Source organism: Carettochelys insculpta, chromosome 10, assembly GCF_033958435.1.
Source record: "Carettochelys insculpta isolate YL-2023 chromosome 10, ASM3395843v1, whole genome shotgun sequence".
NCBI lineage: Eukaryota > Metazoa > Chordata > Testudines > Carettochelyidae > Carettochelys > Carettochelys insculpta.
In genome coordinates, this window is record NC_134146.1 from 48906135 (window position 1) to 48922411 (window position 16277).

The 16277-nt window shown below is 48.6% G+C and overlaps 1 protein-coding gene across 1 annotated transcript; it reads right to left on the bottom strand.

Annotated features, from left to right (window-relative positions):
- Nucleotides 1-3446: 3446 nt before the first annotated feature.
- DYNLT2B (dynein light chain Tctex-type 2B) lies at nt 3447-10224 on the bottom strand. Its single transcript, XM_075004283.1, has 5 exons — nt 10098-10224; nt 8638-8771; nt 6356-6425; nt 4940-5003; nt 3447-3900 (listed from the first exon to the last, which is right to left on the bottom strand). The coding sequence occupies exons 1-5, from the start codon at nt 10175-10177 to the stop codon at nt 3853-3855; spliced, it is 396 nt and encodes a 131-aa protein (XP_074860384.1). The 5' UTR covers nt 10178-10224; the 3' UTR covers nt 3447-3852.
- Between the last annotated feature and the right edge of the window lie 6053 nt (nt 10225-16277).

Below are 16277 nucleotides of genomic sequence, written 5' to 3' on the forward strand. Positions count from 1 at the left end.
CCGCACGGGAAGGGACCCGCCGCGCGCAGCAGCTCCAGCGGCCCCCGGGAAACCGCAGCCGGCCCCGGCGTTCCGCCCGCCCCGCCCGGTCCCGCGTGCCCGCCTGGCCCCCGCGCGGCTGCCGGTCACGAGCTGCCCGGCGCCTCTGCGCCCGGCTTGTTATTGTAGGGTCGCCCGCGGGTGCGCGGGGCTCGCGCTGCTGGCCCGCAGCCGGAGCGTGTCAGCGGGGCCGGGACGCGGAGCAGCCCCGCTTGCAGAAGGGCCCGACGTGGGCCGGGCCCAGGCCAGCGGGCTAGGGGCTCCCTGGGGCCGCCCCCCGGGCTCTGATTCTAGGGTCAGTCGCTCATTGCCCGGCCAGAGGGGAGCTGAGACTTGCCCGGCTCAGGGCTGTGAGAGGCCCGGGCTGAGTTCCTCCGAAGCCCTGGGTCAGGCCCCTCATCAGCACAGCCGCACTGGGTCAGGGCGATGGGCCAGCACCCTGTCTGCCCGCACGCCCGGGGCTAGATGCTTCAGAGAGCACGAACACAGCATGGCCACGAACCAGAGCCGTCCGCTGCCCGGCCACCCACCCCCAGCTTCTGGCAGTCGGAGGCCTAGGGGCCCCCAGGGCAGGGCACGCGTTCCTGACCACCTCGGGTAATAGCCCTGGGCAGACCTGTCCTAGCGTGAACTCATCCGGTTCTTTTCTGAACCCAGTTAGACTTTGCACCTTCATGACATTCCCTGGCAGCGAGTGCTGTAGGTTGACCAAGTGTGTTATTGGGGAGCTCCTGTGGGTGCCACAAGGTTTGTTTGCTAACCAAGGTGCCTTATGAGGTGTACTATTTGCACATTTACTTTCAGCCTGGAGCTGCGTGGGCGAAACTGTATGTCAACCCCCGGGCTCCAGGATAAATGCAGGGCCTGCATCCTAGTCAGTATCTGATTATCAGCCGTCGAAGTGTGGCACGTATCAGTTACTCAGAACAAACTGCAGAACCTCTGCTGAGGCCCTGAGGATGTAGGATGTTGGCAAGCGCATCATCTTTGAAGTGGATGGAAAATCTTGGTGAACCGACACGAGAGCTTTGAGATCAGGGAGAAAAGCACCTGCCTGAGGAGCTGGGGTAGGAGCTTGTGAAGCTCCTCCTCTTCATTACAAGGGGCTTTGGTTAACTTACCCAAAGTGGCAACAGTGGAGGAGTTTCCTCCTCCTGTGAATTCCACGGCTCCCCAGTGGAGTCCTGGCTAGTTGCAGGAGATATGGCCCCATCACGCCACTTTGACTCATAGCTCAGTCCTGCGATGCACAAAGAGGGGGCCTGCTGGCAGCACACAGAACATAGCTCTCCCTCTGACGTTCCTGGAAAGGGAGCCTCACATACCGAACACCTTTTGGATTTGCTTCGGTGCTTTTGTGGCCGATTTGCCATTCTGAGGGTGCAGAAGAAGCCCAGCCAGGAGGGGCTGTGCTGGAAGGGTGAGGGGGTTAAAACCTTGGTGAGCCAGTGGAAGGAAGAGAGACAAAACAATGGCAGCTGAAGTAGTTTCAGTACTGGAAGCCAAAGGTGGTTAGAAGTGAGGGGTGGAGCTTGGTGTATGACAAGATCCCCAGGAAATAGTGCTCTGGGCCTCTCCAGTCCACAAGGGGGAAAACATAGCCCGTTTGTGGAGGACTGCATATCAGGAAATAACAGGTTCATGCCATTTCAGGAGCCAGGCACTAGAGGGAGACAAGCACATGCTCCAGGTCTTATGTTACATACAAACAGATGCCGTGGGTTTGGAAGCACATGGCTTTGCCTTAAGGAGCCAGAGACCCTTTGCACGTGTGGATTCTATGAGCAGGCAAAACCGAACTTAAAATAGAAGGATGCTGCATCACAACACGTATGTTATCTAGGCAACTAGCACAACTGGGACAAAAACTGTCGCAATGTTAATACAAGTCTTCTCTAGAGCATGCATGAGCTGTGAAATTTTTCTTGTAAGTGTGGGTGGACACTGTCAGTTACTTGTGTAGATTATAGTAGTTATGTTGGAGTTTAGTTTAAGAGGAGCTTTAAATTTTCCTTTCTTAAAAAATCTCATTTTCATGAGAAATCTCATTTTTCACAGTGGTTAAGTGAAAAATGAATAGCTATAGAAAGACTGAGTTTAAAATTCATCCCTTCTGGTGACTTTTCAATGGATTGTCTCACTGTGTTTGTACCCTAGATTCAGCCAACTTGCTGTGTTAAAGCAAAATAAATCCCCAAATCCATAAATGGGTGACAGTCAGATGTGCTGATTGGTTGACACATAAAAAGCACATAAGATCACTGTCAAGGTTTTGTAGCAGAATTCAAGTTGGGTGAAGCCAGCTACGTATTGCTTTGGGTGACTGCTGGAGATGGGAGTGAAGTGTTATCACCCACTAGAGCATGTTAGCCTCGCTGTTGTTGAATGGAGAAATAAGTCGACTGGGTCTCTAAGCCACACAGGACTTAGAAACTGAGGCTACAATCCTGCAACCACTTAAGCACATGCTTAACTTGGCAATGAGATAATTCCAGAGCCTTCTTTACCCATATTCAGAAGACACAAATGCACTGGGTACACCAAAATTTGGGGCATTGCTGGGTCTTAACATCCACTGACCTGGTTCCTCCTATCCCTGTTTTATAGCTCTGCTTCCTCCAGAGAGGATCTAGTTAACTTAAAGGTGAGAAAGCCTGCCAGACCTGTTAGCAGAACACTGAGCCTGTAAAAGTGCCATTCTAGTGGTAATGAAGCCATTTAACAGGCAATGCTGTCAGTTTCTCAATGTACAGTGTTAGTCGACAGCAGCTTGGCTTAAAATTTATTTATGAAGTATTTCATTAGAGTGTTGCCAAAGATTATAAATCACATTTCTAAAAAAAATCTTTCTCCTTCCGCTCCCCCGGCTGCCATCGGATACAGAGGCACCCATTTAACAGTCCTGTGTAAACTGTAAGGATGTCCCTGGAGAGCTCACATGCTAAAACTGAGGGTGTGTATTGTGATAGTGCTTGCAGAATCTGGGCCTGATGTGAAACAACCAGTTGAGTTTATCGAGTGATAAAAAGAAAGGATGAGGATAAGAGTGACAATTATTAGTCACACAGGCTGATAATAAGTCCAGTGTAAGGGCTCTGGATCATTTTAATGGCTTTTCTTCCTAAATATCAACTCTCCCAGACTGGCCAATTAAAATGTTAGGTAGGTTAAGCAGCGGTTTCTTAAAGGAATCACAGCCATAGGTGATTTTGAGGAGTGATTAACAAGACGACAAAACAGTAGACTCCCGGCCCAGCTCAGGAAGGCGCACTCTAGCCATAGCAGGAAGCATAGAGACATTTTGTGGAAGAAGAACCTGTATTCAAGGCTGGCATATTTGGTGGTGTGGTGGGAATAGGTACTAACACCAGCAGAGAGAGAAACAGATACACAGGGAGGGACAGAGATGGGAAATGTATACATTTGTATTTATTACACATCTATCACTCAAATATTTATTACATTGTGGAAACAAGTCACTATTAATAAAAGCAATCTAGTTCTTTTAAGGCACTATACCTGATCCCTAGGAATTAATACCATTCATTCTGTACAAAGTAGGAAGGATGAATAAAAGAACAGAAGGATCACAATATAGTACAAATCTATAATTATGCAAGCAGGAAAGAGGAGGAAATTGTGGACATGTTAGTTTAAGAGAGATACAGTGAATGTGCTTTGTATAATTGCAATTCTGATACTTTAAGAAACCATAAGTACATGCTTCCTAAGTATAAATTACACGAAAAAACCAACCAAACTAGAAATTCTCTCTAAAATTACTCTAGTTCTTTTCTCCAGGCTTCCATGACATCAGTAGTAGAAACAGCCAAATGCAGCTACCACACAGAACAGGCTGTCCTGAGAAAATAATATAGAAACATGTTAGTTTTAACAAAAGTATGCTCCTCTCACTCCAACAAATGGTCACACTGAAGCTCAACTAAAGTTAAAGGAACTTTTTGCTATGTAGAGCAGCCTGTTTGTGGCAGATGAATTCATCTGCTGAAAGATTAATTTGTTATTATATCCATAATTTGATGTAAAGAAAATCTAGTACAGAACTTAGGGAAAAAAAAAGGCCAAAACAACTTGACAATCAAATTTTTGTTTTTATTTTAAATTCAATTTATTATCCACTAAAAACTTAGAAATCCTAATGCTGCAGCTATACCGTGTTACAAACAGACTTCACATGAAGGGCCAAATTCTGCCTGTGGATGCTTGCATGTTGCTAATGAAACTTGTGGGCATTCACTCAAAGTCTCACTAAATGGTTACAAAAGAAACAACAAATGTTCGAGTTTTGCAGGAGACGTTGTTTTAGTACCTCATTCACTTTTAACTGTTTAAAATACTTAGTATGTGAGTCATGCTTTTCTTCTTCATAATACTTTAAAACATTCTTAGCTCCCCACCCAAACATTATCCTCATTTTGAAGTGGGATTCAGTGACTAGTTCAAGATCAGAGGAAAGTCAGTTGGAAAGCTCAGGATATTCTGGTTTCCAGTCCTGTATTCCAACCAGCAAAGCATTATACCTGGCCTTAGATAATTTTGCCTCCCCGTGCTTCTGTTTTCCTAGCTGTGAAGTGGAGATAAGGATGCCTACCTCCTTTATAAAGTGCTTTGAGATCCTGGAAGTAAAACACTGTATAAGATCTTAGTATAATAGTATCATCAGGAAGTCCTTTACTGAATAGGGAAAGACGGCTGAATTGGGCCTATACAAATGCCACTTCTACTACTGATATTTATTATTATTTTTGTGGTATTTCATATTAACAAATGGCCTAGAGGTGAATGAATCAACTCCACACCCTATGATCATAAACTCTCTCTATATGCAAACACAAAATAAATGCATTCAATTTTCCCTGGAAAAATTGGAAATACTCACATTCATAAAAACATCCTGTGCATAGTTGTCAGTGTCAGCATCCCAGAAACATCGTGCAGCCATGCTAAACAAATGATTCAGGACAAAGCCATTAACACAGTACACCTGTGAGGTGAACTGAGATGCTAATATCTGGTCACTGCTAACTTCCCCTGAAAATTAAGAGTATTTTCCTTTAAAGAACATTAACAGTGCTTTTGGAGTTGGGAATATGTCTTTGTGCTGGGCGAAGTTAATGTTTCATCAGACAGTCAGGGTTACTTGCAATTTCCCCATATTGAACACTGCATAGGTCAGTAATAGCAGAGTGAACCAACTTTATACTCCATGGCAAAGAACTTAAGATCACAGATTTTAAGACCAGAATGAACCATTATGATAATCTAGTCCAACCTCCTGCATAATGGACTAGAGAATTTTCTCCAGTCATTTATACAACAAGTTGAAGGTGCTGGACCTTTCTAGAAGTGCGTGTGGGGCAGTGGGATGGGACAATAATGTTAGAAAAGGAGAAGGAGCAAGGGGCCCTGCCCTGCACTTTCTAACACGGCTGTAGTATGGGGTGGGGGGGGTGGGGGTGAGGGGTGGCATTGCCCCCCGCCACTGGAAACCTTGGGCACTTGGGCAGCAGCACCAGTAGGGCCTGCGCAACAACACAAGATTCATCAGATTGGATTACATCATTAGTCCATTGAGCTTGGTACCCAGCCTCGGACAGCGACCAACACAGAGATGTTTCAGAGGAAGGGACCATCACCACACATGCATTGTACCTCACCAAATGTATGATGTCATGAAGTTCAGCAAAGACGCATTCTTTCCTGACCTCTAATTGTCTTACACAAGGGAGGAAGAGGTCTGATTACCCTTATCTGTTGCATTTATCTTATTGTGGAGCACACAGATACTGAAGATAATCTGTATATGCTGTGTTTGTCTACTTCCGGGGCTGTTTACTGTCAGTTCTTTTCTTAGCTCAGCACTAGTGGAAGCCACAATCTTTCTATGTCAGCATGTAAGAATTCTTGTCTGATCGCCAGCATCTGTGGCCATATTTTCAAGGCTCAGCACCCACAATTGAGGTCAGATTTTCAAGAGAAACGTACATGTTGGATTCTGAGCTCTTTTGAAACTCCACATGCTTAGGCCACAGTTGGTCTAAAAGGGAGGTGAGCACTTTGAAAATCTGGCTGTTAGTAAACTGCTGCCTAACAAGAGGATAGGAATTGTTTTGCTTTCCTAACTACAGCACAGAGAACCGTGAAGTCAGCTATTTTTCAAGTCCAGAATCACCATGGTATTTATCTAGTCTGATGTCTTGCATAACGCTTGCCCGTCTCGGATAGTTAAGAGCAAGGGGTATTAAGTCTTGCTGAGGATGACGAAAGCAAGACGCCTGCAATGCACAATACTTACTTCACTCCTTCGCCTCTCTGTTCTCCAATCACAACCTGTACCACCATTTTATATCGATGAAATCCCTTTTCTGCAGAGTAAGAGGGAGAAAAATCAACAGTTATAAACCGGGAGAGTACAAGATTGCTTTACACCCAGATAGGACAAAAGGACAGAGCTATTTATTTTGTAACTAGAAACTCTTAGTTTTAATGGAGGAAAATGAAATACATTCAATAAATACAGAGCACAAGCTGTCTAATAGCTTCACTTTCATAAATGCTAAAATCCTGTTCAAATAAATGGAAGCTGCAGGTGCTGAGCACTTTTGAAACACAGGCCAAGGAGAAGAAAGACTCTCAGGCAGCTATATTAAACACCAGCCATACCAATTAGACAACTTTCCAGGATTCGAATAAACCAACTGAAACAAAAGGGTCAGAGTAGAAGTGAGGCCAGAAGTTTTAGGTAATCTGAATTATTCTGAAATTTTTCTAATTTTGAAGAACTTTACTGCTGTTTCTGCCACGTGTTACTAGCATCTTTAATATTCCTGTCTTAGTACTAGGGGCCTCTCAAGACCATGCATAGATCTGAGCTGGATGACTACAAAGGTGCCTGGTTCTGTTCCAAAAAAACAGTACGGGGTACTCTCCAGCCATAGGTGATACTCAATTTAGTACAGTGGGTGAAACTGGCAATTTGCCAGAAATGCAACAGCCAAAAGAAAATTTGCTTCAAATAAAACAAAATGCCAGCATGTTACTCTCCAACTGTATCTCAGCTGCAAGATGAAGCGTGACATGCTGGATCTGATAATATCAGCATAATTCTTTATTCAAGGTGACAGCAAAGAATCCTGTAAGCTGTATTGGGCCATTGCTCCCACAGGGTACTATGCACATATTTATAAAGCACTGAAATCAGGTACTGGATATATTAACTCAACATCCAAATATGTATGCTATATAATCTCTTTTAAAATTAGCAGCTCTGTAAGGGAGGTCTAAAAGCACACTGTTAATGCAGGAATGCATGGCCTTTTGTTTCTCTTGCTGCAAAAACAGGCAGCAGAGGGAGTAAAACCCTATTCCAAAATGACGCTGAAGTCACTGATAATGCGGACTCTCATCAGTGTGGTTATTCCAGAAGTAGACATGAGAAACATTTAATGGCCCCTGAAGTAACTTCTGGAATCCAAAATATGCAAAGCAATGTTCTGAAACAACACTGCCATACTGCAACGTGCCAGCAGTATATCCCCATGTCATGACCCAACCCTCTTGCTTCACCTTCCTCTCACTCCTTGTTCTCATACTGGTCCTCTCCCTCAGTGGCTAGCATTGAGCTTGCTTCCCAGTGTGATCCCTTTGGACCTGAGTCTAACCTAATTTATATCAGGCTAAATCAAAAGTGATTCCATTTATGGACGTGAGGTCAGAATCAGGTCCTTCTCTCTCTACAACTCTCAGCCATCATGTGCCAGCAATGCCCAGATGCTTTGTATATTGGATAGACTTCAAACTCTCTCAGACAAAGAGTTAGTGGGCACAAAACAGACATCAAACACTCCTGATCCACACACCAATTAATCTACATTTTAATGGAGTGGGCCATTCTGTTAATGACTTAAGAGTCTGCGTCTTACTGAAGAAGAATTTTCACTCTGCTTTGGAAAGAGAGACTGCTGAACTCTCTTTCATATTCAAATCTGACACATTAACACGTGGTTTGAACCGGGATGCAAATTTTCTGGGACACTATAGGGACTCTTTTGCATACTTGGTTTAATCTAATTCTTGACTTCCCCCCCCCTCTGCTCTCTGATTTGCTCACCTTGATATATTTTTTTTCTGATTTGTCAACCTCGATTACTGTTTTTGGTTCTCTCTGCCTTAAATATTGAGTCTGTTCTGGTCTGGCTATGGTCTGAAGAAGTGGGTCTGTCCCACGAAAGCTCACTTAATAAATTATTTTGTTAGTCTTTAAAGTATTACTTGACTGCGTTTTCTCAGCTATGCACTTTCTTCCATGCTCCATGCGTTCTGCTCCTTCCATGATACCTCCTTATATGATCTCTCTCACCAGTGGATGTGTAAGTAGTCATATTTATCTGAATTAAATGTTAAGATCCTCGGGCTGAGACCAATCTGTAAAGCTCTGTGTACATTGTTATACTAGTTTATTACATGATATTGTGTTGCGGTCAGTCATCAGTGACCAGAGGAGAGACTCAATACTTGTAAAAGGAAAAGAGCAAATTCAGTAAGAAAAGAGGCAGTTTCCCCACGAAGACTCATTACCTTTCAGTCCATCTTTAATTGTCTCTGATAAGGACTGTGTGAGCTGTGGTGTTTCCTCTGGGTTGTACTGCACATTGGCTAGAGTCTCTTTCAGTATTGCATGGATGCATTCTTTTACTGTAGAAGATCGGAATCTAATGGGAAAAAAAATCCTAAATCTCAGAAAGTTCACAGTATAGGATGACAGGTATTTAGCTATTTTTGGGGGGAAAAAATCACCTTTCATTCTCGGCAGGTGGAAAGGCATGAAAAATGCAAGAAAAGTAGAAGCTAGTTAACCAGCCTTGCAAAATTGTACACGTTCACCCACTGTAAATTCTAGTAAGATAGAAAGACAAAGAAATATGAGATCATGCCCTTCCACTCTGTGGTTGGCAATAACTGTCTGCTTATACCTACTCTTCCCCGCATAGTACTGAAGGGTCAGACCTGTGGGGCAATGTCCACCTCCCTTTTTCTGAGCCTCATAAAAACGTTGTTCAGGGAGCCAGATGGGGGAAGGGACAGAGCTGAAGATTTATAAGCCAGAATTTTTATTTCTTCGTCAGCAGAAAAAGAAAAACCTATTCTCTTCTCCTAAAGGGAGGAGACAGAAAAAAAGTGCAGAAGCAGGTTGCCTCAGAATTTATTGGCCCCTACCTGGTGTTACCAGGTGGCTGCCTGCTTTTTGGGGGAGTGGATTTTTATGTCTGGCCACGGGGATTGTACCAGGCGGGTTGCACCCTGTGACAGTCAGAAAAACCAGACCAGGCACTCGATGCTTCTTATGCATCCCGTAATGGTCCCTTCCCATGCTACCCCCAGCTCATCCCGCCTCCCTGTTATGCCATGACTCCAGTGCCTGTGCCTTCGCCGGCGGGCGAGCAGAACTCCAAACCTTCCCTCCGCACTTAGAGCGACAGCAGTGGAAGGAGCCTCGAGAGGGCATCCAGCCCAGGCTCAGCGCCGCCGAGGGCAGGGCTCAGCAGCCTTTCTGAAGCACAGTCCCAGCACGTAATGAAAACTGGCTCGCGTGCCGCTCTCGGCACGTTGCTGGGGGTTGCGGGCCCCGAATCGAGCTCGCGCTGGTAGCGGGCTCCCTTAACCTGCTCCTGGAAATCTCCCACGGCAGAGACCCCACAACCCCCCGAGGTAACTTCTCCCGTTCCCCGGCTGAGCTTCGCACTCGGTCCCGGAACCTCCTCAGCCTCCGCCCCCATCTCCCACCTCACCCTGCCCGTGCTCAGGACCACTCACCCCGGAGCTCCCAGCACGTCTCGTCTCCTCTCACCCCCCTCCCGGAGCTGCCCCTGCTGCTGCCCCACTTCCCAGGGCCCCCCAGCCACCACGCACCGCCGGGCTGCTCGCCGCCCCCCCGCAAGCACCGCACTCCGTCCCCCGGGCCCCGCAAGCACCCGCTCTATCCCCCCCAGCCACTCCCTCCACCCGCCGGGGCCGGGGCCGGGGCCGGGGCCGCTCACTTGTGCTGGAACGCCGGCCGCAGGCTGTACGTGTTCCCGGAGCTCGGCAGGCCCTCCGACTCCCCCGTGGCCAGGGCCATGGCCCGCGCGTCGTTACCACAGCAACCGGCCCCACCCCTGCCGCCACCGCCGCTTACTTCCGCTTCCGGACTCTCCGAGCTCGGCACGTGACAGGGGCCCGGCGCGCTCCGCTCCTCCGCGTGCGTGGGGCACGCGCCCGGCCGCGGGGGCGGGGCATAGGGACACCTCTGGATGGAGGGTGGGGGGCGTGCGTCCAGGTCAGGGGAGAGGGTGCACCTCTGGAGTGGGTGGGGGCGTGCGTCCAGGTCAGGGGAGAGGGTGCACATCTGGAGTGGGTGGGGGCGTGCGCCCAGGTCAGGGGAGAGGGTGCACATCTGGAGTGGGTGGGGGCGTGCGCCCAGGTCAGGGGAGAGGGTGCACATCTGGAGTGGGTGGGGGCGTGCGTCCAGGTCAGGGGAGAGGGTGCACATCTGGAGTGGGTGGGGGCGTGCGTCCAGGTCAGGGGAGAGGGTGCACCTCTGGAGTGGGTGGGGGCGTGCGCCCAGGTCAGGGGAGAGGGTGCACCTCTGGAGTGGGTGGGGGCGTGCGCCCAGGTCAGGGGAGAGGGTGCACATCTGGAGTGGGTGGGGGCGTGCGTCGAGGTCAGGGGAGAGGGTGCACATCTGGAGTGGGTGGGGGTGTGCGTCCAGGTCAGGGGAGAGGGTGGACATCTGGAGTGGGTGGGGGTGTGCGTCCAGGTCAGGGGAGAGGGTGCACATCTGGAGTGGGTGGGGGTGTGTGCCCAGGTCAGGGGAAAGGGTGCACCTCTGGAGTGTGTGGGGGTGTGTGTCCAGGTCAGGGGAGAGGGTGCACATCTGGAGTGGGTGTGTGCCCAAGGCACAGAGGAGACTATATTTGGATAGGGGACATGCCTGGGGGCTGGGGGAGCGTGCACATCTGGGCTGGGGGCCTCCATGTCCATGCTGTGGAAAGATGCCCTCTACCGACAGGGTTTCCTTTCTGGGTTACGCTCATGCGTGGCAGCTTACCGTGAGCTGGGAGGCATTTAGGGAAGAGCAACAAACTGCATTAGGCTCTTTGCATGATCTCAAACTAAAAAAGGAATCCTATAAAAAATGGAAACTAGGACAAATTACAAAGAATGAACATAGGCAAATAACACAGGAATGCAGGAGTAAAATTAGAAAGGCTAAGGCACAAAATGAGCTCCAACTAGCTACAGGCATAAAGGGTAACAAGAAGGCCTTTTACAAATATATTAGAAACAAGAGGAGGACCAAGGACAGGGTAGGGCCATTGCTCAGTGAGGAGGGAGAAACAGTAACGGGGAACTTGGAAATGGCAGAGATGCTTAATGACTTCTTTGTTTCGGTCTTCACAGAGAAGTCTGAAGGAATGCCTGACATAGTGAATGCTGGTAGAAAAGGGGTAGAGTTAGTTTTTGAAATAAAAAAAGAACAAGTTAAAAACCATTTGGAAAAATTAGATGTCTGCAAGTCACCAGGGCCTGATGAAATGCATCCTAGAATCCTCAAGGAGCTGATAGAAGAGGTAGCTGAGCCGTTAGCTCTCATTTTTGGAAAGTCATGGGAGACACGAGAGATTCCAGAAGACTGGAAGAGGGCAAATATAGTGCCCATCTACAAAAAGGGGAATAAGAACAACCCAGGAAATTACAGGCCAGTCAGCTTAACTTCTGTGCCAGGAAAGGTAATGGAGCAGGTAGTTAAGGAAGTCATCTGCAAGCACTTGGAAGGTCGTAAAGTGATAGGGAACAGCCAGCATGGTTTTGTAAAAAAACAAATCATATCAAACCAACCTGATAGCTTTTTTTGACACAATAACGAGACTCGTAGGTAAGGGAGAAGCAGTGGATGTGGTATACCTAGACTTTAGTAAAGCATTTGATACGGTCTCGCATAATATTCTTATCGACAAACTAGGCAAGTCCAACTTAAATGGGGCTGCAATAAGGTGGGTGCATAACTGGCTGGCTAATCGTACCCAGAGAGTAGTTGTTAATGGTGCTCAATCCTGCTGGAAAAGCATAACAAGTGGGGTTCCGCAGGGGTCTGTTTTGGGACCAGTTCTGTTCAATATCTTCATTAATAATTTGGATATTGGCATAGAAAGTACACTTATTAAGTTTGCAGATGATACCAAGCTGGGAGGGGTTGCAACTACCTTGGAGGATAGGGTCAAAATTCAGAACGATCTAGATAAATTGGAGAAATGGTCTGAAGTAAACAGGATGAAGTTTAATAAAGATAAATGTAAGGTGCTGCACTTAGGAAGGAATAATCTGTTTCACACATACAGAATGGGAAAAGACTGTCTAGGAAGGAGTACAGCAGAAAGGGATCTAGGGGTTCTAGTAGATCACAAGTTAAATATGAGTCAACAGTGTGATGCTGTTGCAAAAAAAGCAAACATGATTCTGGGATGCATTAGCAGGTGTGTTGTGAACAAGACACGAGAAATCATTCTACCGCTCTACTCTGCACTGGTTAGGCCTCAGCTGGAATATTGTGTCCAGTGCTGGGCACCCCAATTCAAGAAAGATGTGGAGAAAGTTGAGAAGGTCCAGAGAAGAGCAACTAGAATGATAAAAGGTCTGGAGAACATGACTTATGAAGAAAGGCTGAAAGAATTGGGCTTGTTTAGCTTGGAAAAAAGAAGATTGAAGGGGGACATGATAGCGGTTTTCAGATATCTTAAAGGGTGTCATAGGGAGGAGGGAGAAAACTTGTTCTTCTTGGCCTCTGAGGAGAGAACAAGAGGCAATGGACTTAAGCTGCAGTAAGGGAAGTTTAGGTTGGACATTAGGAAAAAGTTCCTAACTCTCAGGCTGGTCAAGTACTGGAATAAGTTGCCAGGGGAGGTTGTGGAATCTCCCTCGCTGGAGATATTTAAGAACAGATTAGATAGATGTCTATCAGGGATGGTGTAGATAGTGGTCGGTCCTGCCATCGGGGCAGGGGACTGGACTCGATGGCCTCTCGAGGCCCCTTCCGGTCCTAGTGTTCTATGATTCTATGATGGGGCATTGGTAAGAGATCTGCTCCTGTGACACGTTTTGTGGCGATGACGTTCATTTAAAAGGAGAGATGAGGGTTCAGGGTGAAGGGCCCACTTGTGAACAAACACCAAGTGGCGCTGGTGACCACTAAACATCCCGTTGCTCAGCCCGTTGCAGATATAAGTTCCTGCTGCAATTTCCACTAGGGGTGTGTCTATACTTACTGTGGGTTCGACGCACCAAGATTGATTCTCTGGGAAGACGCAGCAAAATCGATCTCTCCGGGCTTGGTCATTGTCCTTGGTTGTCCACGCTGCTGCATGGAGCACGAGACGTTGGCGTGAGCCTGAAGAGCCCCCATCTACACTAGGGAACAAAATCGATCATGATATGTCGATTTGGTATCTAGGATCGACTTTGTTTCTTAGTGTAGACAAGGCCTAGGTGTGTTATTCTTTATTCCTGTCCTAAACAGCTATGATCTGTAAAGCAGCTGCCCCTGTTCCATCCAGTGAGGGGGGTGCCTCTGTGGTTGATGAAGTGAGCCCTTTGCTATGGGATCAGGTGGGATGAAAGACAGTAGGGAAATGTGGGGCCTTAAAAAGAAACCGAACAATCCCGGCAGCCTTTGTTCTAGCCTGTGAGCCATGATAAAGAAGTCAGAAATAGCTCCTGCAGAGGCACAGTCTCACAGCCAGGTGGGTTTTGGGGAGCTGCAGTGGAGCTGCAAAACAGATTCACATGCAAAACACCCACTCAGCTTTTTCCCACCACCCACTGCAGTGTGAAGCACCACCTGGAAATGACGATCTGGCAGATCAGAAACCTGTATCTCGTCCCATCACTAGGAGGAGTCACTGTGCATTTTGTGCATCAGCCTGTTTTCCCCTCACCAAGTCATTATTGATCAGGAATGGAGAGGGGGGAGGAGGAAGGCAGTCAGCACACCCTACTGGACTGAGCCCAGGGCTGTAAGTCAGGACCAGTGTTCCTTGCCAGCTGAGCACTTGGGCTGGTGCCCAAGAGTCAGGTGCTGCCCTGCTGACTGACTGGCCTTCCCAACCTCATCTGCTCACTGTGCTTCACGTTTTGTCGTCTGGGAAGTGGGTCTACGAGATCACTTTCCCTGCTCGATCAGGGGGCTGGGAGGATATGTGGGACGTTGTTACTGAGGTGTGGGGGTGCCACTGGGCCCTGCACCCCCATCCACAGTCAGATCTGAGACTCAGCCAGCCGGGAGAACAGCAGGTTATCAGGCAACCGGAACAGTGCAGAAGGATTGCAACACACGAGCCAGCAGTCAGTACAACCCATCTGGGGAGAGGACCCTAGAGGGGGCCAGAGCCAGGGCCTTGGCCTCCCCGCAACCTCCCAGGACAGCCAAGACTGCCTCACTCCCAGCAGCCCAAACCAAACCAGCCAGGCTTCTCCTCTGGCTTTGTTCTGCTTCCTGGCAAAAGGTGTCAACTGGCCACACCCCCCTCCCAGGCTCAGCTTATGAAGGGCATGGCCATTGTGTGTGTGTGAGAAGCTATCACACCCCAAACTACCATCATCGTGTAGGTATTAGTGCACTACCTAGGGAAACTGAGGCACACACGCACGGGTTGCTACAGGGCAGTAGAGAACACATGCAACACAAGGAGGATAAAATCTCCATAATCCCCACTTTGTCACAGGAGTACGTGGACGTGCATAGGGAAGGCAATGTTGCCTAGTAGATAGAGAGTCTGCCTGGGAGTCAGGAGACCTAGGTACTAGGAAGTAGAGATGGTGGGCGGGGGATTTCTCTGCTTTCCCTCTACGCATGAAACATGGGGTACTGGAACTATAAGGATAACTATAATACCTTAAATGAGCTAGAGCCATCAAAACCAAGTGGGATACATGGCAGGGTGTCTGAACAGTCCATACACAGAGGATCTACAGACCTTAGCCTGGGGTCAGCAACCATTCCAAAGCAGAGTGCCAAAACTGGACCTTTTGACCTCTGTGTATGGTCCGAGCGCCGGTGATGCTTTGTAAAGTCACTGACACAGTGCTACTTACAGCAGCTTCATTAAGTCATAACGGAAGAGGCCGAGCTTTCCCGCTTAGGTGGTGGTTGGTGGCATTAGCTGGTCTTTGGTTAATCCACTGGCTGCCTGGCTTTGGACAAGCTCCCAGCTGGATGGGGAAGGAGGGGTGGGGCTGAGCTCCCTCCTTGTTTGCTGATGCAAATGGGTGCGTGTGCTACTCTTGGCATCCGTGCTGGGGGTTGCTGACCCCTGCCTTAGGGCCTGAGCCCCCAGCTGCTGAACATTTTAGCGCTCACTTACTTCCACAGGCACTTACAATGCTCAGCCCTTTGCAAGATCAGGTTTCTAAGAAACAAACCTGAGCCATTGTCTGGTAGAAAATATTCCAGACCAGGGTCCTGGACTCAGACCCGGGGGCCATCAGCAGCCCAAGCAGTGCCACAGTCCAGCCCCCACACATATGCTGGCACTAGATTCCCTTCTGCCCTGGGAGGATGTCCTTACGCTTCCCCCACACCCAGCCCCTGCTCCATCTCTGCTGTCCCCCTCCATCGCATCCCTTCCCTCGTCCCCTCCCCCTGAGCCTGAGAAAAGGCAGTGGAGTGCAGCAGGCTGTGGTGTACCTCTGCTTCCCTGCAGCCCAACCCTTGCTGCTGTGCTAGGGCCCTGCAGGGTAAGCTGAGCGTGGGGGACCATCCCAGCCACACAATAGTTGCAGCAGCTGCCAAAGTGTGGGGCTCAGGGTGGCTGTGCCGAAACACCCTATGGATGGGATGGCTCTGCACGCATCTCTCCCAGGGCACAGGGATGTGCCAGAGAGTGACACAGACGACCGCTGGAAGCTGCTCTGACTTGGCTGCGGTATCGGTGGTGGAGAAGAAGGGTCTTAAATTGCTTGGGAATGACAGGCGGGGGGCTGTGGGATGCACTGGTGAGGGGGTAGGCACAGGGGGGCACAGCCTCAGAGCCCTGCTAGAGAGGGCTGCCTGCTGGCCCACTAGAAGGGTTTGAGTCCTGCCACTGGTCCTAAGGCAAATTGAGTTTGAGACCCTTGTTCTAGACCAAGGCTGTCTTGGAAACAGCTCACCAATAATATGACTTTTGAAGGGTCTGCCCGGAAGG

Coding starts and splice junctions, on each gene's coding strand:
- DYNLT2B (XM_075004283.1), bottom strand. CDS start 10,177: ATGGCCCTGGCCACGGGGGAGTCGGAGGGCCTGCCGAGCTCCGGGAAC. Junction 8,772..10,097: donor CGGCCGGCGTTCCAGCACAA/GTGAGCGGCCCC, acceptor TTTTCCCATTAG/ATTCCGATCTTCTACAGTAA. Junction 3,901..4,939: donor CACAGGATGTTTTTATGAAT/GTGAGTATTTCC, acceptor TTATTTTCTCAG/GACAGCCTGTTCTGTGTGGT.